General features: G+C 41.8%; 1 protein-coding gene across 3 annotated transcripts; it reads right to left on the bottom strand.

The window, feature by feature from the left end:
• Window positions 1-1,255: 1,255 nt before the first annotated feature.
• Window positions 1,256-11,560, bottom strand: LOC137909276 (triadin-like). Of its 3 annotated transcripts, none has more exons than XM_068753720.1 (7): window positions 11,172-11,560; window positions 10,645-10,732; window positions 7,930-8,128; window positions 6,202-6,243; window positions 3,297-3,344; window positions 2,788-2,919; window positions 1,256-1,997 (listed from the first exon to the last, which is right to left on the bottom strand). In XM_068753720.1, the coding sequence occupies exons 2-7, from the start codon at window positions 10,645-10,647 to the stop codon at window positions 1,975-1,977; spliced, it is 447 nt and encodes a 148-aa protein (XP_068609821.1). In that variant the 5' UTR covers window positions 10,648-10,732; window positions 11,172-11,560; the 3' UTR covers window positions 1,256-1,974. The 3 variants fall into 3 exon arrangements, with proteins under 3 accessions (XP_068609821.1, XP_068609819.1, XP_068609820.1); XM_068753718.1 differs by having other exon boundaries at window positions 1,748-1,997; window positions 2,758-2,919; XM_068753719.1 differs by lacking the exon at window positions 10,645-10,732 and having other exon boundaries at window positions 1,748-1,997; window positions 2,758-2,919.
• Between the last annotated feature and the right edge of the window lie 12,992 nt (window positions 11,561-24,552).

The raw sequence follows: 24,552 nt of genomic DNA, 5'->3' as shown, positions 1-24,552 counted from the left end.
CACGGCTGTGTAGTGAAAGAACATCTGATGAACCAGCATGTTTTAACACAAAATACTGCAAATGAACACTAAGTACATGCAAAGGATTTTTTTTGGCCAGTACTCACTACTGATCACAAATTGCATAATATAAACTTCACTTACTTGTGGAAAACTTGCTTTTCTTTGAGGTTAAGGTCCTTACGTTGCTTTTGATCTTCCATATTAGCTCTGAATAAAGCTTTGGTGGTCAAATTGGTTCCTCCTCTGTTGCTATTTGTACGCTAGCTGTAAAATCACCAATAAATGTTCACAATATGACCTTTGCTCCGTTCCAACACTCACCAACGTCGCTGCAGAAGCGTGCCCAGGTCATGTGATGCCACTCCATGAAATTCACTTGCAGCTATAGCAACCTTTTCCAGGTCAGCTGACTTATAATTCTACCAGCACATCATGGGCGGTCAGTAAATGTCCTCCGGCGTGCATTTAACAGAGATGGTCAGAGGAAACTTTGCAAGTCTAAGTCAAGTATGATATTATTTGGTACCATGTCCAAGTCACGTTTCATGTTTGTTATGTTGTAGGGTTTGTCCTCAGCTTCAAACACAGCTACTTAAAGCAAGTGTTCTACTTTCATCACTCCCTGCATCTTTCTCCATACAACAGTTTAAACAAAATAATACCCAGTCACTGTGACAGAGTCAATTTTCAGTCCCCCCCCACTTACACAGTGGTGTATTTAACATTCTCCATGACGGTATGTAGGCTGCAACAAATAAAAGGATTCACATATGAGGGATCGTAGAGAGGAGCAGGGTGATGAAAGAGGCAGCGATCCATGCAAGCGACAGCAGGCGGAGGAGAACGCAAGTGAATTTGTAGATATCAATCACTTATTCATTAACATACACATGGTGCGATGTGTGTGTGTGTGTGTGTGTGGAGACACTCCCCCCTGATTGCGCTGATTGGCACAAATGTTTTATTGTGTTCTTGCTTCCGGGTTTAGAGCATTTCTGTTTGCTATTTTGACAAAAGACTGGCACAAATATTTCATATAAGTGTTTGGGGAAAAAGGGTATAATATGGGACCTTTAATGTATGTATGAGTTACATGAGTAACTGTATCTAGTTACTTTCCACGACTGCAGTATTTCTTGTGTGACCTCATCAAACCACAATTTGTTAAAGCTATGCTAATGTTCTATTATTTTTATTTGATTTATGAAATGTAAACTGTGTTTCACGGGGACACCATTGTCTCAGAATGCAGTATTTTCCTCCGCCATTGTCTGAAATATTTCTTTTATTTGTACTACCTGGTTATGATGACGTTGAACCGGTGAAATGAGGCCATATGAGATATTCATGCAGGATAGCGATCTGATGCTCAGGCTGTTATTTTTCCCTTTATACTTGCCTCCATTACTTCATCTGTTCTTTTAATGACTTGCCAAAATACATTGCTGATTCATTATCGCAAGAAAACGCATGGGTGTGCAGTTTGAGCTTTTCCCCCTCATCGTCATCTAATTCTCAAGTTCAGATTCCCTGTTGAAGCCACACAGTCTGATACCAAAGGAGCCCGCGTTGAAAGCTCTGCTTGTCGGCTTCCTCCTGACAGAAGCGTTCATCTTTCTGCCTGGAAGGTTGTTGTTACCACACTTCATCATTCGCCTGGCGTCAACACGGTGGCTTGTTAGTCGGGGGGGGGGGGGGGGGGGGGGTCAGTTGCAAGGCAGACCACCTGCTGTGCAGACTGATGGAAGAGGGAGGCTTCTTTTTATTTCACTAATTCCACTTAGCAACAGACACAGAGAGAGATAACTATGACAGACTGAAGAAAGAGAATGATGACAGGATTGCCCAATGTCTGTTCTTCCACTAATATCAGAGGGGCTCCTTTTTCTTCTTCCTTCTCCTCCTCCTCTTCCACCTCTCTTCTGCTCGTCATAATCATCAATTCTTGCTCTCGCTCCACAATCCCCTCATTCAGAGCTCTTCAGAGTGGAAAGCTGAAGGACACCAGGAGAAAATGAGGGATGGTGGTTTAAACATTAGGCGAGGACCAGCTGGAATACTGACTCTTCCTATATCTCACAGAAAAAGAAAAAAAACCTCTTTATAAGAATAAAGGCAGCTACTTTTTCTTGCTTGATTACCTGGCCAGCAGTAATGATTAAATCCTGCATAAAGGAAAGATTCTTTTTCATATTCCCGTCAGTGCCTGCTGCCGTCGGGCCATTCACCGTTACAAATGAAGTGCTTGTTATGTTCATGGAACAATAACTGTGACTAATGCATGTTTCTGCTTCTGCCATTCTGAACCCATTAATGAAATTCAAGTGTCATGGAATTATTGTGCATTATAAGTGATTAAGTTCACGTTCTTACCACAAGTTAATTAAGTAATTTTGATGGGTTGCTGGTTCTGCTAATTGGATGAATAAGATAAGATGGGAGGCTTAATTTAGGCGTCATGTTCTGTATTTCTACAAATTAGAGGGTTGCAGGGGTTTCATTTTTATTATTAGCTGGTGTTAGCCGGTGAGTGATTGCATTCTGACTAGTTTGTCATTACTCATATCTAGACCAGAACGGATTATCATAATGAACATCTAAAATCAGTTTGAAACAAGCTGTAGAAGTTACTTTTCAATGCATTCAAATGCTGCTATATTCATTATTCATTAGTGTGTGAGCAAGTTATTTACATTAGTTTGCACTCATGATCATCGTGAAATGGTTAATAAATCAGAGGTGATGTTTTCTTACATGTGAGGGTGTCAGTTAGCTGATGAATACCTTCCTCCTCATCATCGGGAGCAATCAAACTGACTGCAAATGCCCATATCATGTCCAACCAATCGGTGCTATCCTGAGCGATGACATCACTAGGCACAGCAGCAGGGCTTGATCTTACTGGACGAACAGCTCCTAATAAAAGAGAAGAAATAGAACACCATAATACCGGTAAATGAAAAGTAATTTTAGGAATATGTTGTGGTTTTGCATATATACATAGCTTGAAGTTGACTATTGGAAAAATATCTGATTATTATGGTTATAGAACAGTCACCTGTCACAGCCATTTTTAACTATTGCACAAACTGTTCCATGGTCAGGATAAAATTACTTTTTTTTAATATATAATTTATTTGCAGCAGCTGTTTATAATAAAATGTGGCACCATCAATGTATTGTGGCTCCATTCTCCTCGACTCGCAGTTTGGTTAGAAACAATATTACGCCACATTTGATATATTTAAATGTTGTGCTATGGAGTGATGATGTGTGATGGAGATCCTACTTGCCTCTCATCCTCATTCCTCTCTTAGCGATGGAAGCAGGAGGGGGGAGACCTGAGGGGAGAGACACTGTTCTGAGAAAAATAAAGGTTGCAGAGAGATGGAGAAAAAAAAGAGGGTGGGAACCCAGACAGAAAAGATAACGATGGACAGGTTCTGTGATGATTAGTGGCCTTCATCACACAGTTCCACAATTCAATCTCTCACACTGAGGACATGCTGAGTGAAAACAACAAACAGCAACAAAACTGCAATTCACCATTCGTCACACAGTTTTATCATGTAATACATTAGGTTAGGTTAGTTTCAACTTTATCGTAATTACACATGTACAAGTACAAAGTGCAGAAATGCAGCAAAGTGTGTTAGTGTTGTAGTTTGTGTTAAGCACTAATGTTTGGTTTGGTCTCCAATCAGATGAGACTCCAAACATGCAAAAACTTGCTGGTACCTTTCCAGTCTTTTAATTAATAGAAGGTAAAATATTCAGCAAAGATCATTTACAGAACAGAAACAGATTTTTGGTTCCACGTTTGTATTTAGCCTCCTCCAGCAGAATCAGTACTTTGTAATTCTTTGTGACGCTTATTATTGACATCCTAGTAACACATCTTTACCTGCAACTTAAAGACTTATCAGAACGTTTAACTATTAATAACTAGCAGCTCATTCCCCTTGTAATTGGACTTACACCGTTCACATGGTGATCTGGATCATCATCAAAAGGTTCTGAATTGATGAGACGAGAAGAAGGAAAATCCAGCTTTCCTTTGTATCCCGACGGGTATCCGGATCACTCTCAAATCTAGTGGGATCTACTTTAGACCAAGACTCATCTTCACATATACAGCACTAATACAAAGACGTGATAGATGATAAATGCTTCATTAATTGGCCTTAAAAACTCTTTTCGAGGGACAGAAGGAGTTGTATTTTTTTGGGTGTACTCATTCCACAGGTAATTTTATGAATCTATTAGTACCCACAGGTAGAGAATATATGACACAGCTTCCAACAAAACGTGTGGACTCTCAGGCAGCTTTGTCCCAGGTGTTGCTCATTTTTGAGTCTCTTTAATTTCCCCTCACCCAGGTGGGTGAAGCTTTCGGTGTGTTTGCTGCACAGTGTGCAGGAGTCGACTGTCATCAACGACTGATCAATGCACTGACATTTCTCTGACTGGCACTCCAGGCGCCACAGAAGGCTAGAATTCTCACTCTGTCACCTTTTTTGATGTATTTCTACCCATTTCTTCTCTCTTTTCGTCTCTCAGACTCAGTGTCATCGTTCATCGTTGTTCTTTATTAAATTCATTGTTCTCTCTCTCTGTCTCATAGTCTTCTCCCTGACTTCATGCCTTCTGGGTTTTGTGTAGTCGGTGTCTACATCAAAGTGATAAAACATGAATTATAATTAAAATTGGGATGCAGAGATTAAAATAAGAAACCCAGCAGGAGACATACAGAAGCGGAGCTGATTAAAAGAGGTCAAATGAAAATGAAAGCTTTGTTTCTTTCTCTTAATTTTTTGCTTCTGTAACTACACTTCCTTTCCTTTCTTTGTGTACTTCCTTATTTCCTTCCTTCCCATAATCCTTTTTCACGCCGATCTTTTCTCTCGGGTTCTTGCCTAGGTGAGATAAGTTGGCGGATTAGCTGATTCTTGGTCTCTCTTCCTCCGAGCTCTTTTCTTTGCCTTCTGCCTCAATTGCTCCTGAACTCTTTCTCTCTGTAAGCATCTCTGTCCTTTTATTTCAGTTTCTGATGCTACTTGATTCACCACACACACACACACACACACACACACACACACACACACACACACACTCCTACACACACACAAATCAGGAAGAATTCTATTTCCCCCTTATTATCCAAAATGTTTTGTGCTATTTCATTTTCACACTCAGGCCTTTATTGAAATGTCATGGATGGAGAAAAGCCTTGTGATGAAAAAAGGTTGCCAAGTATTTGGTCTTTGCAAATATTTGCTTCAAAAATGAGGACAGGATTATGGCGTTTCCCAGTAACTCAGGGGGACATATATCTGGGGACTCTGTCTTCTGTTTTGTCTGTTTGAAATATGTTTCTCAAAGAATTATTGCTTAAGACATTTGTTTCTCTAAGTTAGAGTCGAACTGATGTGGATTTGACTTGCAAAACCTTTTATATAGAAAGTGTCTCAAAGCCAGAATAGTCACTTAGTGACGCTTAGTTATTTATGGATGCAATTACATTGTGGTTATTCACTCTTTTGCCGAGGATGTCTGGAACCACTTCAAGGACGGTGGCAGAAGACGACACTGATAATGCATTGCAGAGAGCGAAGGTAAATCAACCCTGAATCAGCAGGCATGGCATTGGCTAGTCACACATAGCTTACGCCCAAGAATGATCATGGGAGTGAATAACCTAAAAACTAAAACAAATCTGCACAAACCTTTCATGAAGTTTAACTTTGGTAAACTACATCCTGTGAATCTAGAAGAGCAACAGCAGCTGCAGAATCCAAGTCGTTGCAAACTCTCAGGGTTCATTAATCAAGTTGTGCCACCAGGTTTTATTTATCCCTCTGCTGTTGTAATACAAGCTTTTGCACACAAAAAAGGGAAATGGTTTGCAGACTCAGGAGTCAAGGGTGCGAATGCATCTTTTGAATGAACTGTGCACTGAGGTAAAGTGTTGTTCAACTGACATTTAGCAAGCTTGTTTTCAGGTGGTGGAAAAAAGCTTGCGGAAAGTTTCCATCTATGGAAAGTTCTGTTTGTGTCGCCAATTTAGAGTTGATCTACCCACGTTATACCGGGCACACATTTATCAGGGGTGGCATATCTTCATTTTTGCGGTCAGTCTAAGCGTTGCAACACGCATGCAGTGCAGTAAAAAACGTTAGTGGCACTTTGTGTTTTTACCAGGATGTAAACACAAGGGGTCGTCGCAGTGTGATGTGTACTCTTTGGATGGGATGGCAGGGGATTGACAGCATGAGGATGGAGAAGAGATGAAGGAGGGGGGAGAGTGAGGAGAGGAGTTACACAGATGAGTGTGCTGATGTGTGAAGCATATGATGATATGTTGAAGCTGTGGGAGGGACATGAGCAGAACGGATAGAAGGGTCGCTATCGCTCTAAATTGACTGCACTTTAATGCACCTGTTGTAAAATGATTGATTTCCTGCTCTGTGGGTGGAAGAAGAGAACTTGTGTGCAGGTCTCCTCAGAACATTTCGTGATCACATCACTACAAACCTTGCATGATTTATTCTACCCTTTTGTCAGAATTAAATTGTTTTTTGGAAAGAGAATGTGGATTTAACGGTAAACGTGCGGAATTAGAAGAAGAAGACACATTTTACATATTCGCTTATTTAGTTAAGCTTCCTCAAAATAATACAGATTTAAATCAATTACCTGAATGTACCATGTCTCTATTTTTTGTAATTAGTGCCAAAATTATTAACAGGATTGCCTTTTAAATTAAATGACTTGAATCGTAACCAAATCAACTAGGCTAATAGTCATCGTAATTTGGTACACGCAAATTTTGAATCACTAAAAGTGTTTAGTGCACTTAGTTTATGCTATATGAACAAATGTATTGAGACAGCTGGGCCTTACAGCGACAGAAACATTTGGCATGTAACAGGATAATCTGATCATTTCATTCAGACTGAATGAAGAGACTCAGATGCCCAGAGTATACCAACCACGAGCTGCACAGTGAAATACACAATATTTCTTTAAACAAAGTGAATATAATATATATTTTTTTGCTATACATGTAAAGTAAATAGTAATTTGAATATAATTAAATTAGAATATCAAAATATTTTGCATATTGTTTTTGATTTATGGGGTATTAAACCAGAGTTAAAAATAAATAAAACAAAGCAGCTGTGTGCCACAGTTGCTCCTTTTCTATTCCGCTTGTTATTCTACAATCAGATGTCTCTCATTATCTCAAGATGGCCCAGGGTGCACAGCTCTGGACACGTGATCACATCATCAGTGAAAAGACACGTTTAAGATGAACAGAAAACGTGTGATGGAGAATATTCACTGCTGCATTTACTTTAACCAATCAGTGGGAAATGATCGTTCTCAGGGAAATGGACTTGCTGTTATCTTGAGATGATGAAGTAATTAAATGTGATGACAGAAAATAGACGAGACAATTAAATCATGAGTTGATGATAATGGGATAAAGGATTGTGAGGAAATAAAAGTAGCGCAGCAGCTGGCAAATGCGACACCAGTAAATTCTTAGTCAAAATTACTACAAGTTTAACTTGATTACAATTTTTATTTGCTATATTATCCATGTCTATCAACAGGACGCGCCTTTCCATTAAATTCTAGTATGGTATGAATAAGAAATGCAAGTTGAAATGAGGACTGTGTGTTGATGTATGTACACAGCTGTATAAATACACTGGTACATGAACTGTTAGCTGATGGACTAAGATGAGATGGTGCATGACTTCTGAGGCGTGTGAAAGGTTGAGAAAACATGGTTGGATTAAATATGGATCTGCAAATGATGAGTGAAAGAATGCCAAGATGTCTTCACCTAAAATGCAACAAAGCAAATGCAAAATATCGAAATGACAATGGAAACAAATAAATACAAACTTTTGCTACCTGTCAGAGTTTTATAGTCGAGCAGATCAAATAAAACGATGGCGACTCCAGACCACGTGAGAATCAGAGCCATAACCAGCAGCCAAGCCATTGGTGAACTAAAGGTCATGATGACTTCATCCATAAATGTCCTGTGATTGGTCCGAACTGGAGGGACCGCCTCCTCGCCGCTTGCCTGACTGCTCATTGGTGACGAGAGCTGAGAGCAGAGAGAGACAGTTAGTAAGTCAAAGTTGCTTTATTGTCGTTTCTGCAGCATTTACGAGGCACACAGAGGATTGAAATACCTTTTCTCTCAGACCCGAGTGCAACAAGGAGCAACGAAGAAACAAGAGAAGACTAGACAATTCAAGAAAATGGACTCAAATTAAAGTAGAGAAGATAAAGAGAAGAAGAAAATGTAAGCCACAAAACAGTTATTCAAAGACTGTAATGCAATTTGGCAATAGTACAACTGGCAGTAGTGCAAATATATATACCAACAATACATAATATTCCAATACTGTGCAGTTTTAGATCCAGATCTGGATTATGGTTTTCATTAATATGTATATTTAGACGGGAACCATAAATATTGGACCACACTATGACAACTGAGGGGCAATGAGGAGATTAAATTTTATCTCACTTTTAAAAATCCGCTCTATAAGTCAAATCACCTTTTGAAAGACAGTTTTGGTTGCATGGCGGCGGGGCCGTGTGTCAGAACATGATTACACGATTACACTCCCATGCTAGTTTGTTTGCATTCATTACGTGGCTTGCTGAATGATTCATTTTCGCTGTCTCTCTGTCTGGCTCTCACACAATGTATCAGCAAATACAAAGTGATGGACGCAGCGTGGAGCGGATTTGAATTAAAATGCCCATTTGGAAGAATTGACCTTTTCAAGGTCATTAACCAGGCCCTGAAGGGCACCGATCCACTTGAGTCCTGTGCGGTCCGGTCCGACTGACGGGCATCTAAACTCATTAGGATGTTCATGTTGACACAATTAGGTGGCAGTTTGGACTGTGATGGTTCTCATCCTCACTGTCAATCAATAGAGGCTGGTTGGTGCCAATAATCTCCTTTCTCCTCATTATATCACGTGTTCAACTGAAATAATAATTATTTTTTCTTGCTCATGCATCAAACTAGATAACTTGAGTTAATTGGCTGCATTATATTGTATTATATTAAATCAAATTACATTGCAGCAAACTTATAGGCCTTGTAGACTAGTGCTACACAATACTGTACCTTTTCTCTTCATCATTTGGACCATATGAGTGAGAGAGAACATCAAATAAGCTGTTTGTTCATCCGGCTGCAAGCTGTGTTGTGCAGCCAATAGATTTCAGTGATTTTTTGTGTACGGGAAAAATATCTGAATTTTGATGACTTTCTCTTCTGGATTGCTTCTTCTCTTTATTCAACATTGCAAGGCCCATAAAGCAAATGTTGCAAGCTAATGATTTTACAGAAAGTACATTGGAATTACCATAGTGTGCGCACACATATGCACGCCCATTTCCTGACAGGGAAATGGTTGGTTGGTAAATGATTGGTGGTGACATATCCTGGAGGTTTTCTCTGATTGTTCAGGTTTTAGTGCCGTTTAACGGCGCGATGGGATTGTTTGAGTGGCATCACTCTGCCTTTGGTGCTGTTCATTTATCATGATATGGTTAACATTAAGGATGAGTGTTTCTGAATGGAATCACATCGCCTCTTCTTTATCATAACTTTAAGGATCATTATTTAAATTCAGATTTTTCTTCGGAGGGCAGATCAATCCTCTGAATTATGCATTTACAATATTGTAAATCTCAAATATTCCCGACCTAGTTCTTCCTTCCTTTCGTGCTTACTGCTTTGCTTCCAGGACATAAATGCCACACCTGTGTCCAGAACCATCCAGTCTTTTCTATATATTTTTGAAAGAGAAAACGAAGTGCATGGTGTGAATCTGCTTCACAGTGTTCAAGTCATCCAGGAGAGTTAAATATTTGTTTTGAGTCGGTCTCAGGTTGACCGTTCTGTTTCTGCATTCAGATAAAGTGAAAAATCAATTCAGCATAACTCTGTCCACGCCCGTTTAAATGTTTGTGTGTGCGTCTGATTCGAGAGCGTCCAGCATTGATCTGGAGAACAACAACTGCCGTGTGCTGAGTCTGTGCGTGTCTGGTTGGGAGACATAAAAGCTGAGCATTGATCTCGAGAAGCCCTGGCAGTGACTGGTCAGGCCAACATATTGATCCACAGCAGGTAGAATCGTTTTGCAATGATCGGGGGTAAGAGCAGAGTTTAAACGGATCGGAATGAGGGGGGCGGGGGGGCGCTGTGCAACCATCCACCCCGCAGTTCTTTCCAAAAATCCTGTTCTCTTACATGGCCCTTTTCTGCATCTCAACATTTGAGTCACAAACTGTTTCCCACTTTCAGCACACGTGTGTGTGTGTGTGTGTGTGTGTGTGTGTGTGTGTGAGTGTGTGTCCTCTTTTAAACACCAGTTGACCCGGCCCACCTGTTGTTACCACCAGGAGCCGGGATGATCTTCACACTCACAAACAAGGAGACCAACTGCTGCCACAACACCAGAGGAATGAACAGAATTAGAACAATGTGTGTGTGTGTGTGTGTGTGTGTTTGTGTGTGAGAGCCACTGAACACAATCTGAGGGCAAATGAAAGACAACAAAGGCACTGTGAAATGAAATAATGAAAACTCACCATTAAACAGCTTCAACTATGGTGCCGACAGACGGATGAGTCAACATGATGATGTCACAGGGGCCAAGCACTGACGTGTAACATGTTTCTAGTGAAAGATAATTATGTGTTGCCACATGCGTTTAACATCAGATAATGATGTATTCTGCAAACGTTACTCTTGATTGCAAATTTAGCTATCACATGATCTCATTGTCAGAGTGGGGGATAAGGGAGAACGAGAGAATACAAATATTACAATCCATTTGTTCCCAGACTGAGGGTTAGGAACCCAAAAGGAACCCCAAAGGAACCCTAGGATAATATAAGGAAAAAGAAAAGTGTTTTATATTTTGTATTTTTTCTACTCAATAGATGCTCATATGTCACATTTACACTGAGGCCCTAATCTATGTTGAGATGTCTTTATTCTAAGGGAGAACCGACAGACAGACAGATGATAGATAGATAGATAGATAGATGACGGACTGACCATGAAAAGTATTACTATTATAAATTCAAAAAGAAAAAAACTAATTTTACTACACCTTGAAATTTCTGGATGTTCAGCGATAACCTTCGGTCTTCAATGGCTCAGGAAATGCAGCGTTACCATAGAAACAAGTATGTAAGTCCTTCGTTAGATCCTCTCTGGACCTCAGTTGATTGTGAGAAAAGACGATGAGGTAACGCTTGAATCTGGCAGCATGAAGCTCCCAGGAATTGCGCTGAGCTGGATCACAGCAGGTCTAAAAATACACTAAAATACTCCCCCACAGGATAAAACTGAAGGAAAATGATTTGCTTTCTTTATTTGTTCTTGTTGTTTCAAAGTTATTCTCAATGGGCTCAGTTTGCGTCCAGGAAATCTTTGAGTTAAAGTTTCTTGCTGGTGAAGACAGAAAGAGTGAGAGGAGTCACCCTGCCCCCCTCCGAGGGTCCAAAATAGAGAGACAGAGGAAGTGGAAGGAGGGAGGACGAGAGGGACGGGAATATTTCAGAAGATGAGGTGGAGTCGGCGCGAGTGGATGGGGAGGAAGAGGAGTGCCGAGATAAAGGTCGATGCTGAGCTTATTAATCATGTTGTAATGAAGGAGGTGGTCAAAGACTGCTGTTGATGCCTCTGAGAGGCCATTACCTCGTTCCTCTCATGCTGTCTGCTCTTCACTGCAGAATATCAAGCCAGCGGCGAAGCCCTACCGATGATCTGCTGTAATAGGATTAGAATCGATGCGTCCTCTAACAGCAGCAGCAGCAGCAACACAGCAGGGACACCGTTGTGCATTTGAACACAACTTGGATTCTGAACCTTCCAAACATTTTTACCCTCATCCAAGGGAAACCAACTTCCTCCAAAGGTCAAAGTCAATCGCCAATACGTGAATAAATTATCCAGTTAGCTCACCCTATGTGAGTCCTTATACCCTGACAGAACCTGTGTTTGAGGCCCAGTTTAAACGAGGGTGTGTGCCTATATGAGAGAGCAGTGGGAAAGAGAAACCTGACCCCCAGTCTTGCCCGGGGAGCCTGCAGTGAGAGGCTATAATTAGAGATACAGACAGCAGCTGGTGTTTTAACCCTGGACTGAGAGCTTGGGGGACATGAATACACACACGCACACACACACACACACAATATTCTGGTTTCAAACTTCCGCAAGAACATAAAAAGTTTGAAACATTATGAAAAGTCTTTCAGTGGAGCGAGTTTTGCCTGTTTGCCTTATAGGACGGAAACATCTTTCTTCAGCACCGTTAACCATTTCCTTTGAGCCAAACCTTGAATTCTGCCTCTCTGAGCTTTATGCTAAACATAAAACGTCAGAAATACACTCATGTTTAAGCGTGGATCCAGAGAGAGAGGCTAACATAAATAAATAAATATTCCATTTACAGTCAAACAGTAAAAAAATAAATAAATACACAACCCAGCTTTTCATCTGTATAAAAATGTCGTGTTTAACTCACAAATCCAATCTGCTTCTGGATAAATGATGGCAGGTTTTCCTTTTATTTAGTTCAAAAGCAATATAAATCAGTTAATCTATCAAAGGGACACGCACAGTTCCCAGCTGTATATTCATCCATCATCTCATCTGAAGTAACCTACATCGCCGGCTCCTGATAAATATTTGCTGTTGACTTGATATTAATTTTTTATTATTTGGCTGTCACTTATAAGTGGCCAGATCGCTGGTGGACGCACACACAAATACACCCATAAGCAAGAAAGCAACCATCCCAAGTGATTCTGAGGAAAATGACAGCAATCAACAAGGACAATCGTGTCAAAGCGCATCAGTCAGAGATTGTCTGATTCATTCTGAGCGATTCTTTCTCCCATCCCTAACTCAGGATATTGAGGAGATAAAATAAAGGAGCATCTGCCGTGCTTCTCATTTCTATTTCTGTGTGTATCTAACATTAAATGGTGTTGGATTTCCAAACAAAACTTACTACTAAACTAGAAAATTAAATGAACATTCAGCTCAACAACAGAATCAGAGGCTGATGTGTTTTTTTCTCCTATGTGTGTTTTTTGTTTTTACTCTGATGCTAACAGGCTGCTGGGTGTTTGTAACATTCACTGAAAATAAGCACTGCTAAACAGACAAATGAATATATCTGCAATGGTATATTTATATTATATCTTTCACCTTTTAACATCTAAGATGTTACACAGGACTCCATACAGTCATTCAGTTAGACTTGCTGTGTAAGGCTTGAAACCAGATTCCATTCCAGGGCTACTGGTTTGCGATGGCTCTTAATGAGGCAGACCCTTAGTGAGGACACAGAGTTCATAGATGCAGGGAGAGGGTGAAGAGGGCAGTTTGAGAATGACTCTCTCACACACACACACACACACACACACACACACACACACACACACACACGGCTGTTGGAGACATAGATGGAACTGATTGGGAACCTCCAACAAGCAGTCAGAGTCAGCCTCTGCACTGTGTAACAGTACAACTTTTTAGAACCGTTAAGTTTGGATACTGTGTAGTGGCACTCACAAACTCACTACAATTAAGTTTCAAGTTTTAAAAAACACACACACACGATGATTTGTGACCATGATTGTGTTAACATTCTAAGTGTGAAATGTGTGTTTCTAGGTTTGTGTGGCAGAGAAACTTACTTCAGGGCTGATGGAGGTGAATGAAGGGATGGCATCTTCAAACGCTGCCTCAAACACCTCCTGCAGGAAATCCGTCAGCATGCAATCCATTTGTTTGGCAGATCAGAGTGATAACAGAATATTTAATACTACTACTGCTGCTAATGAGTCAGTACTATTAATATTATATTATATGATGAAAGGAGCCGGTCTGCAGCATGAGTACTTTAAAATGATGCTAACAGAGAAGTGGTCCTGAGGAGGTGGTAGAATAGTTACCCTGAATGTATGTCTTATATCACAAGTTGAGTAACGCTTCAGGTTTAAGATTTTCTTTTCCTGCTATTCTCTAGACTGACTTCGACAGGAGCCGGACCCTCTGCTGATCCGATTACTGTATTTCGCCCGTGAGTGAAGACAATAAACCGATGGCTCGTTCCATCGCCTGTACAGCACCTTTCTCTAATGCACGCTCTTTTCCAAAGGAACAATCTATCAGATGGTGCAACAGCCATCTGGTGCATGCGGCTAATGTTGCGTGTGGTCTGTCAGTAATGATGCCACAGGGCTACCTCTACCTGTTCTGGCTTCAAACACAGCTGCAGACCTCCATCCAGCAGAGGACGGAGAGGACACCGGCTCTGTGATTAAAGCAGATAAGAGGAGCCACACATCTCTTTCCCTCCAGAGCACACCCTGCTCCCTCTCACTGTATCCTCACGTATTTCTCCCTGAACTCCCTTCCTATCCTACATTCACCCTCACCTCTTGCTCCTCTCTATTTACCTCCTTCAATCCTTTAGTCTCATCCTCTGTCCTCCTTTCCTTTCTGCTATTCAACCGGCTTTTGAAACTGTTTGGCCCATGTTACATGTGCTGCGTGTGTGTGTGAATATGTCTTTACATATGTGTGTACAGTATATATATGTATTTATGTTTATGTATATGTGTGTGCATGTATTTGGCATTGTTTTATCAGTTTATTCTTTGTTGTTTACGTGGTCGAAATAAATAAATAAATAAATAAAAATAAATCTTCTTTTCTTCTTTCAACTCCTGCACACTTTCTCCCTCCTTAAACACACACACCCACCCACACCCACACACAAACACACACACACACACACACACACACACACACACACACACACACACACACACTCACAACTCTTCTTAATAAATTAGCAATAATGTCACCATGCTCCTTCCCAGGAGAGCAGTGTTATTGACTTTATTATGCAAATGTAAACCAGCCCAAAGCTATACAACTGATGGGATAGGACACACACACACAAACACACACACACACACACACACACTGCTGTTTTAGATAATTAAGTCAACCAGTGAAGCTGATGCATGTATTTCCATGAAAACTTGCTCAGGGCTTACTGCGTCTGTCTTGGCCTGCAATGCTGTAGTCACTAATAGTGTGGACTACAAAAGAAAATGCAAGCAGACAATGCAAAATTTGCCAATGACTTTGTTTCCCCTTTTTTTTTTTACAACTCTTGTATATTTTCACTTGTTTAAAGTGAAATAATTTGGCATCCAATAATCAAAGTGTCTGCAGTTGGATTTCTATTTCCTCTTGTCTGAAAAATGCAGTGCAGCCAAATCTTTCAACTGAAAATTGCTCCTGGTTTGTTCAAACAACACAATAAATGATTTAACTTGTAACAAACCACATGTTCCACCTCAAAGAATATTTTATTATAGCTGAGATGAAATATCGCATTGAATTTTCAGAAATTATGAGATTTCTGCCCACAAAAACCTACACAATAATGGTTGGTTGGTTGGTCTATTGGTCGGTTTGTTGTCTCAAATGGACATTTATTAACATATTATCCATATTATTATGTTACAAATAATACTCTGAATTATTCCACGAGTTGGAATTTGCACTTCGTATTTGTAAATAATCAATCGAGCCATCAATGTGTTGCTGCTGATGGTGATGTGTTAGGGCTTGGTCTGTTGTCGGTGCCAGCTCTGGCAGACACGCTTGGCTCGGGGCAATTCTCCAGAGGGAACAGGAAGACGGGAGCTCAGGCCAGGTGGGTGTACCCGACGTGTACTTGAACGTACTTGGCTTTGGGATTTGGCCAGGAAGTGAAATCCTGCTCATCTTCACTGTGATCTGCCGTCTTTTGGTCAAACTGGTGTTTGCTATTTGCCAAAGCCTGCGGTGTCTTGATATAAGCTCACAGACCTGGAAATGGACCGGGGGTACAGCACACTCACACACACACACACACACACACACACACACACAGACATTGGCAGAGTCAGACCAGACAGATGGAAAGACAGCAGAGACCAGGAAAAATAAGTATAGTTTGAGGGTCAAAATTATCTGTCTGTCTGTCCGTCTGTCCATCCGTCCATCCACCGTATTTATAGTTGTATGTTTGGATGATTCAACTGTAAGGCACAGCTGTATTCCTTTTTTTTTTTATTATTATAAAGAAGTACATTTAGCTTCAGCTAGCTTTCCCTCCACCGTACTCAGCTCTCCCAAACTGCATGTTTTTCTTTGTAACTGTTCATTCTATGGGCTGAATATCTTCAGCGTTCGCGTGATGAATAGGTCAACCTGTGTCACATCTAGGAACATAACAATTGCATCCATTTAAACATCACGGCTATTGGGTGTGTCAGCACTGACTCCGTGAGTGTGTCCTTAGCATAACCAAAATCTAATTCTTCATAAACAAATCGATTTTCAATCGCTCAAACTGAGAATTCCTTTAGCGACATTAGTGGCGTGGCTAAATAAAACCAAGGAGCAGAGAGCCGTGGCAGGTAGGATGGAGTAAAGGATGATTAAACGACAGTCGCAGACGTGGTTTACTGACCCGCTGCCTGAGAGGACAACAGAACAGCCGGTCAGCCCAGCTGAAGACACTCACTTCTTTATTTATTTGCTCCATTTCCAGCTTCTACTTCAGTCAATACTTGGAGATAAACACCGGATTAGCATCCTCACCTTTTTGTTTATACCCAGGAGAATGCTTCCCATTCCAGCATGTAAGGTTTAATGCTCCAGTGATTTTTTACTGCCTGTTTTAGAGACTTTTTAGAGTCTGGTTGACAGACTGATTCACTGACTGGCAGAAAAGCATATTAAAGACAGTGATTAACCACAGCTCTGGGATCTGATGCTTTAACTGTGGTCAGTAGGCATTAGAAGTGAGGCACGTCATACATATTTAACACTTGTGAGCATCAACAACCTGGACATGGACTCACAAACACTTCAAGTTTCTTTTAAAGACAAATTGATTTCTGTCGAGAAACTCCTGAAAGCTGAAATAAGTTCGAAGTGATTCATTGAAGTCAAAGCGGTATCATACCAAAGGCAATTTCACTATTACTACAGTATTTACAGGTGAGCGCATTGAGTCACTGTAGCATTCTTAGATGTGTTAGGATGAGAAGCAGGAACAAAGGGTAGCGGATGTGGACGTGAGAGGGATCGCTGTCTGGGAATGTTCTTCTGTAGGCGGAAGAATTAAAACTACACGATAAAAAAAAAAGAAAAGAAAATGACTCAGGGCCGGATCTGTTAATGGGGCTGGCTTTTGGGATTTCCGTTACACATTCAGACTTCACTCTTGATAAAAATGGCAAATGCATTGAGTTGTATTGAGCTCCCGTGAGCTATACCGCTGCAATATCCAAGTCTAATAGCACTTAAAGTTCTGCCTCCAGGCACACACACACACACACACAGTTGAGGACTGCCTATTAAGAGAGAAAAAGAAGCATAAATTAAAAGCTGAATTAGTGTTTCATTCATGGTTCAGACGTCTGCATCCACATGGTGGAGGAAGCACACAGCGACACCCAGGCTTTGTGTTTGCATGCACAAGCATCACTTATCTCTGTCTGGTTGTCATTGTGTTTTAGAAACTTGCTGAGGACCAATTTGTGTTTTAAGAGGATTCATGGATTTCTGAAGGACACCTGTTTAATAATTGCGCTTAGAGAGGCATGCTTGCTTTGAATATCTCGGACCAAATTACGTGGAGCAAATTCTATTGCGGCACAATTTGCACAATTAAAGGTTTATAAAATCCCTGAAAGAAAAGGAAAGCTGCTGCAAGTGGAGCGCATAGACACAGCTGGTGGTCCCAAGAATAGTGGGATGCTCATTGTAATCAGTCGACGCTGTAATAATTATAGGGATGAAGACACCTTGGCTGCTGCTCAACAGCGAATGAAATAATTCTGTAATTGGGAAATTAATGACATTTCCACAAACCTCGAAGCAATTCTTATGAGTCTTGATTAAATCCTTTAGAGTGACATTGTAGATGGGATGTTAATTATGTTGCATTACTATCTCGAGATGCAGAGGAAAAACAAATAAATTCAAGATATTGACAGGACATGACGTCATCTTTTCTTCCTGCTTGTTCACTCACTCGTTCTGGATCGACCAGCGTGCGGCGAGGACGCCTGCTGCACCGTGATGAGGACGGATCCTTCTTGTTGCTCCTGTTTGGGTTAGGGGTAAGACAGATCGGGCACTGTGCGTTCTATTCAACAACAACATTAGTCGCTGCAAACAGCTCATTTGCCCCATTTGCTCTCCCTTCCAGATTGTTATGAATTTATGAAACTATTGCTTCTGGACCAACGTCCCACTCCGGAGGGCGACAGCTGTCGGTGTCTTCCTGCTCTGTGTGAAATTGGTTTCTCCATCTTGCTGATGCCAAGCTGCAAATGATTCAAGCAATCAAGGTCTCTATGAGAAATGTTAAATGTGCTGACACAAAGAAATGAAGTTGGGGGGGAATCTAAGACTTTTCAAACCCCTGTATTTACTTTGAAATGGAGCTGCTGCAGCAGGAAACTTGAAGCAGTTCAGAGGCTTCTGTGGGTAAAGACTTCAGCTGTGCCATCGCCAGGTTGATAGCTGTTGTGTTCAGGAAAGCTCTCATGTCTGGTAAATCTGAAACCACCTTCCACTGAGGCTAATTTGTTTAGCATAAGGAATAGAGACAGAAAATAAACATGTTTTTAAATCTCTCTTTGTTTGCTTAATTCATGCAGAAAATCATGCAAAATAACCTTTCATAGTAATTTATGTGTTGCACTGATTAGTAGCTGGATGCTGGAGTGAGCCGAGCTGCGACTGACAAGCTTCGTATTTATTTTTCAGGCACCATGAAACTTCTAGATTTCACCAGGTAAGAAAGTGAGCATATTTTTAAAACTGTTATAGAGTTTAAAAAGAAATGTACAGCAGCTCTGATTTTTAACTCCTCATTTTTGTGCAAACTTGAAAAAAAAAAAACAAGCTAAACAATGCATTTATTGTCTTAATTTGCTTGCACTAAACCTATTTATCTTCATAGATCAAAGTCATGAAGTCAGGACAGCATTCAGCTAATTTGGTGTCTGATGGAGTGCTGCATATATGAAAAGGCAGGAGTTACAGAATGGCCTGCAGTTACGCCACAGATAGCAGGAGATCCGTTTCACACCGAGTCTGCTCGGCGTATTATGGCAGCCACCATCAGGATTTAACATCTGTCAAAATAGCCTTTTTGAAGGAGGTCATCTAGCGTTTTTAGTTGAAGTGGCTTTAATTCGTGTTTCAACCCGCCAGTCTTTTTTTTTAAATGAACACGCTACCTTTCCTCCAGGCCTACACACTGTTTTAACTTCTTTCCCTTCATTATTTTACATTTATCTCTCTTGGTTCAGCATTAATCTCCTGTGAGAGCCACGCTCGGCTGCAAAAGACCCAATAGTTTACAGCCTGTCTGGCACCAGATAGATGAAGGCAGCTGCTGCAGCTAATAGATCTACTTAAATAACATTCAGTGAAGTATTTAGCAGCAAATACAACAAAAAAAATAAATGGTGATCCGCCACATATCTCCTAGAGCGAATGTTAACCCTCATGCCAACTGGAAAGGAAAGTGTCCACTTGAAATGTTGTTGAATTAAACAATTGTGTCCTTGATGATAGTTTTGTCAAAAAATATATTCAAGTCATGCAAAGTGCTTCTCCTGATGTTCTATTTTGATCCGTCGACTGCTGTTGACTCCTCAGTCCCTTATTAATGACTCACTTTTGATGCACTAATGTGTTTTTTTTTTCATCTATTTTTATATCAAAAGCTCTTTTCCCACCAGTCATCATGCCCGGCTGTTTCCACCTCAGTCTCTGTGCTTCTTGTTTTCCTTCACTATATGTGAATTATCATCTACATTACGATGATGTGTTGTCAACATGAGACGTCTGTGATTCCGACATAACTTCGTATTCCACATACATATGGGTTATTTTCAGCCACCTGGGTCTGTGGCTGGGTTGTTTTCGGGAGGTGTCGGAGCTTTAGCATGCCACAGCTGTAGCTTTTTCTTTTTTTTTTTTGCGTGTGTGCGTGTGTGTGTGTGTGCGTGTGCGTGCGTGGGCTGATATATAGGATGGCAGCGGCAGGCATCTGCTGACAACTGGTCTCGACAGATAAAGTAATAAACACACTATTTCTCTATCTGGAAGGAGGTGCACTCCATCCCTCTTCATGTCTGTCACCTTCTCTCTGTCAAAAACCCGATTGGAAGAAGCTTTATTGTCACGTCAGGAAGGAGAAAATGTTACCAAATGTTTTGTGGTTTTACAAACAAGCGGAGAGATTGCTGCTCCTCCTGATTACAGGAGAGATCTTTTAAATACAAAACGCTGCCAGCCTCAAACAATTCCAGCGTCTGAGAGATGAATTGTTTGTTTTATTTTTTTTACATTTCCATGACAACTGGACAACTTTCTGTTAAGGACGATCATTCGATATGATCAAATGCACTAAAATAGCTCTTAAGTGCGATTGTTTCATTAAAATTCCATTCCCAGGCCCTGGATGCCTTTAAATGTTTTTTTTTTTTTTTTTAAAGCTCTTCCTTCTGTTTATTTATGAGTTTGTGCCTTGATGCACCAACACTGCCATCTATTAATACAAATGGCTTAGCAAGTCAACACAAATTAAACATTTATTTATCAGCAGTGCGGCACGCTTACAAGGACTGTGTGGAAATACTCGTGAGGAAATGATGAAATGAAAGGACACAGCACAAAAACACGAAGTCGCACATTTCTCCAAAATCAAACTTTGATATGAATCGACAACGCTCTGCTCACCTGAAAGTTCATCCAGGTTCTGGAGGCCAGGGGGGTCGGTGGTCCGGACCCAACTGGCCCGGCCAGTGACCTCCCAGAATGAGCAGATGATGTGTGACAAAGAGAAAAGCCACAGAAATGACAGCAGCGCTCAGAAACGAAGGAGGAGAGTGGGACATGCTGGAGGAATGTTGGAGACAGTGAAGGTAGAATTTGAGCTGAGAAAGGGGAGGACGGCGCGACGGATGGATGACTAAGTAGGCTAGATGATAAAGAGAAGATGTAATAAATAGATTGATGGATGGGGGGGACGCTTTGACACATGGCCTCCGGGGAATCAGCCGTTATACATGCCACTGTCACTCATGATTAGCAGCATAATTAAACTCCTGTCACACTGTGTGGCTTGATTGCGTGTGTGTCTGTGTGTGTGCATGTGCATGTGCACCTCGCCGTGTGTGTTGTTGTCCTGCCTGGATGTCTATGCATGGGAGGGGGGGGGCTGAGACAGAGATTGATGGTGAGGGGAAAGCAGGCCATTATGCTGTATAGCTAAAGCAGTGATATCGTCTCCACCTCTTTGTCTGTTTAAGCTGCTGGTCATTTTACAGGTGTAGAACACGTGACCCCAGAACACGCACGGACGCACACGCACGCACACACACACACACACACACACACACAGTTCTCTGTCCATTCATTTTCCTGTAGACTTGATAACCTCAATCGTTTCATCTACAGGTCTTATCTGGTACACCCCGGATGTGTCACCAGTGCATCACCGAGCCACACATAAGCTGACAACCGGCTGCGTGTTTTTGGAGGTGGGAGGAAACCGTGGCGAAAACCCATGCAGACATGGGAGAGAGAGAGAGAGAGGGAGAGAGAGAGAGTAATGGTTGAGCAGCTGTGCACCGACCAAAGCTGCTCTCAGTCCATGCTTGTGTCTCTCAGCGAGTAAAAAGAGCCGCCGCTCCCCCGCCGAGCGGAACATCAGCCGCATCAAGCCCCCCAGACAGAGCCGCAACAGCGACGGAAGTGCGATCCTTCAACCTTCAAAATAAACGTACACAGAGGGCATTTATTTAGCTTTCAAATGCCCTTTGTGTAGGTTTGTTTTTTTGTTTTTGTATTCCTTTTTCTACCACCAATTTGAATGAGTTTGAGGATAAAATACATTTTGTTATTTTTTAACATTCGATTGTTATAGAATTTGTTAATTATTTCATTTTCTCATCTCTGAGTTTTTTTTTTTTTAATACCTTGTCTGTATGTACAAATCTGTACATTCTACATATAGAGAAGAGTTCAATCTGGCGAGGAATGGGTATACAGCAGAATTGGGTACAGGCAGCGCATGTGGAACTGTTCCAGCGCCTTGAGGTGAGGGCGGCACGTGGTCCACGTCTTTGACCCTTAAAGGAGAGTAGAGACAGCCACAGTGTGGTCCACCTGGATCTCAGTGTTCAGACGCACCACAGACAATGCTGTAAACGTCCAAAAGACTTGCTGGCCTTGTTGCAGTCCTTGAAGGCATCATGGAGCCTGCTCTCGACACTTTTCCTGCGCGTCTCACAGAGGACATCATGTCTGATGTGCCTCGTGAAGCCTGGAACTCACTCTAGCTCTCTGGGATGATGCAGAGAAAGTATTACATTAGAAAAGCATGTACAAAAATATAAGGCATCGAAAGAGAACTACAATATTTAGACACCGTTGCAGATCTTACTGCATCTTTACTGCACATTCCATTCTTAATAATTGTCTAAATATTCCTTGCATAAAAACTGGATGGGCTTAGTTGTACTGCTGAACAATTAGTTTCTGTATCCCTAAATAAATCATAATTAGGATTTTTTTTAGGGGTTTTAAAGGTCTGTAATTTTCTGCTCGGTCCCATTATAATCTAGCTCAAACTTGGTGCACACGTATGTAGGCCAGAGGCAGTTTAGGCAGTTATGGATTACAGCTGCAAGTAAAAACTGGGCCAAAGTACCGATGGAAAACTCTCAGCTGGAGTTTCACAAGTTTGTTTCCAAAAACAGAAATTCCATCTTAAGTGTAGGGCAGTGGCTGCTTTGGCCACCTGGAATTATAAGGACTGTAGCAGACATTATATCCTGATTATTTTAATTCCACATCCTTTTCTGTTTTGGGGTCTGAATCCACCTAATACGGCCCCCAGTGCATGGAACTATTGTATTGTATTGTATACTCAGAGATCATACAGTGCTGCTATAAGGAAGATCCCTTTCTTCCCTTTAAACGTTAAGCCATGGAAAATGTTTTTTTATAAACTCAAATCATGGAATCAAAATTCTGATCAGGTGATGTGATTTAGAACAACGTGCACCACGGATGGAGGATGCTGTTTACTGATGACAAGGACTCGTTGCTGGGTCTCTAACGGAATAAAGAGTATGGTCCAGATGCCTGAGCAAAGTATTTGCCATCTCGCTGTGTCAACGTTGCAAGAGTAACAGCTTTTATTTTGAAATTCCCAGCACCGGAACAGCCCTGCTCTTCTGTGGTGGTTGACTTGACAGATGGCAGCCGTGAGACTCTCCTCCAGGCTGTCTCTCTCGGTCCGTTGGTCCATCCCGGGTCCCATTGTCTCCCCTCCACGAAGACAACCCAGAGACAGGGAACTAAACTTGCGTGTTATTCCGGCTGCCGTCCCCCCCCCCCCCCCCCCCCACATTAAATGTGGAGACTTAGCTCGACCCAACATTTCACACGCTCTCTCTCCATCCGACATGCAGACGCGCTTTCGATGAGAGATGCGTCCGTTCTAACCGGAGACTGAACCACCCGTGTTCGTGACGTGGACCCGACGGAGAGACGAACCAGAAGAGGACTTATTGACATCCGACACCTCAGTGACAAATTTACTCATCGATCTCTGATTGGATAAAAAAGCACCTAATTCAGAGATTACGCTGGATTATTTGAGCTGTTTATTTTTTTTGCGGTGAGTGGATCTTTATTACTGTTAGTGGAGAGAAGAGGAGAGAAGACGGGATCCACTTGGCACTTGTTTTCTCCACCCTTCAAATCCACCAGACTATTCAGCAAACGATCTTCAAGTCCCCGAGGATACCTTTGAGGATCCATTTCAGGGTCTGCCAGCCACGTGTGGGTGGCTGCTGTGGCCATAAGGATGCAATCAGGAGGGGGTGACTGGACAAGTGTGACCTGTGTGGATGTAATTGGACAGTCGGTCTGTTTTTCTGCCCAAAAATTGAATTAAATTCTGTCACATCAGTCCAAATGCACCAGTATCCCACCTGATTGAAGGGTTTCTGTATGTAACTCAGCTCAGTGGCTGTGACAACTTGCAGACTTGAACCATCCCTGCGGTTCTCCCTCCATCTTTGATCCCTGACCCACCGTCTGCTGGAAATCCAAGGGACCGTGTCCTCTGGCTGTTTCCCTGCCAACATCGCCCTCCGTTTGAATGAAGCAGTGGCCCGGAGGATAACTCCGGAGCTTCGGCGAGGGGCTGTCTTCTCTCCTGTGAGGCCAAGCGGGGAGGACCTCCACCCGGGCGGCCAGCCAGCCAGACGGCCCTCTGGAGGGGGTCGGGGGGGTAGGGGGGGCTTTGTGGATTTTCAAGGTTCTGCTTGAGATTTGAAAGGTTTGCCTCCGAGACAGAGGAGGACACC

This window comes from Brachionichthys hirsutus, chromosome 20 (assembly GCF_040956055.1).
Source record: "Brachionichthys hirsutus isolate HB-005 chromosome 20, CSIRO-AGI_Bhir_v1, whole genome shotgun sequence".
Classification (NCBI taxonomy): Eukaryota; Metazoa; Chordata; class Actinopteri; order Lophiiformes; family Brachionichthyidae; genus Brachionichthys; species Brachionichthys hirsutus.
Note: the sequence above shows the minus strand (reverse complement) of the source record. Positions and strands in the feature narration are given on the sequence as shown.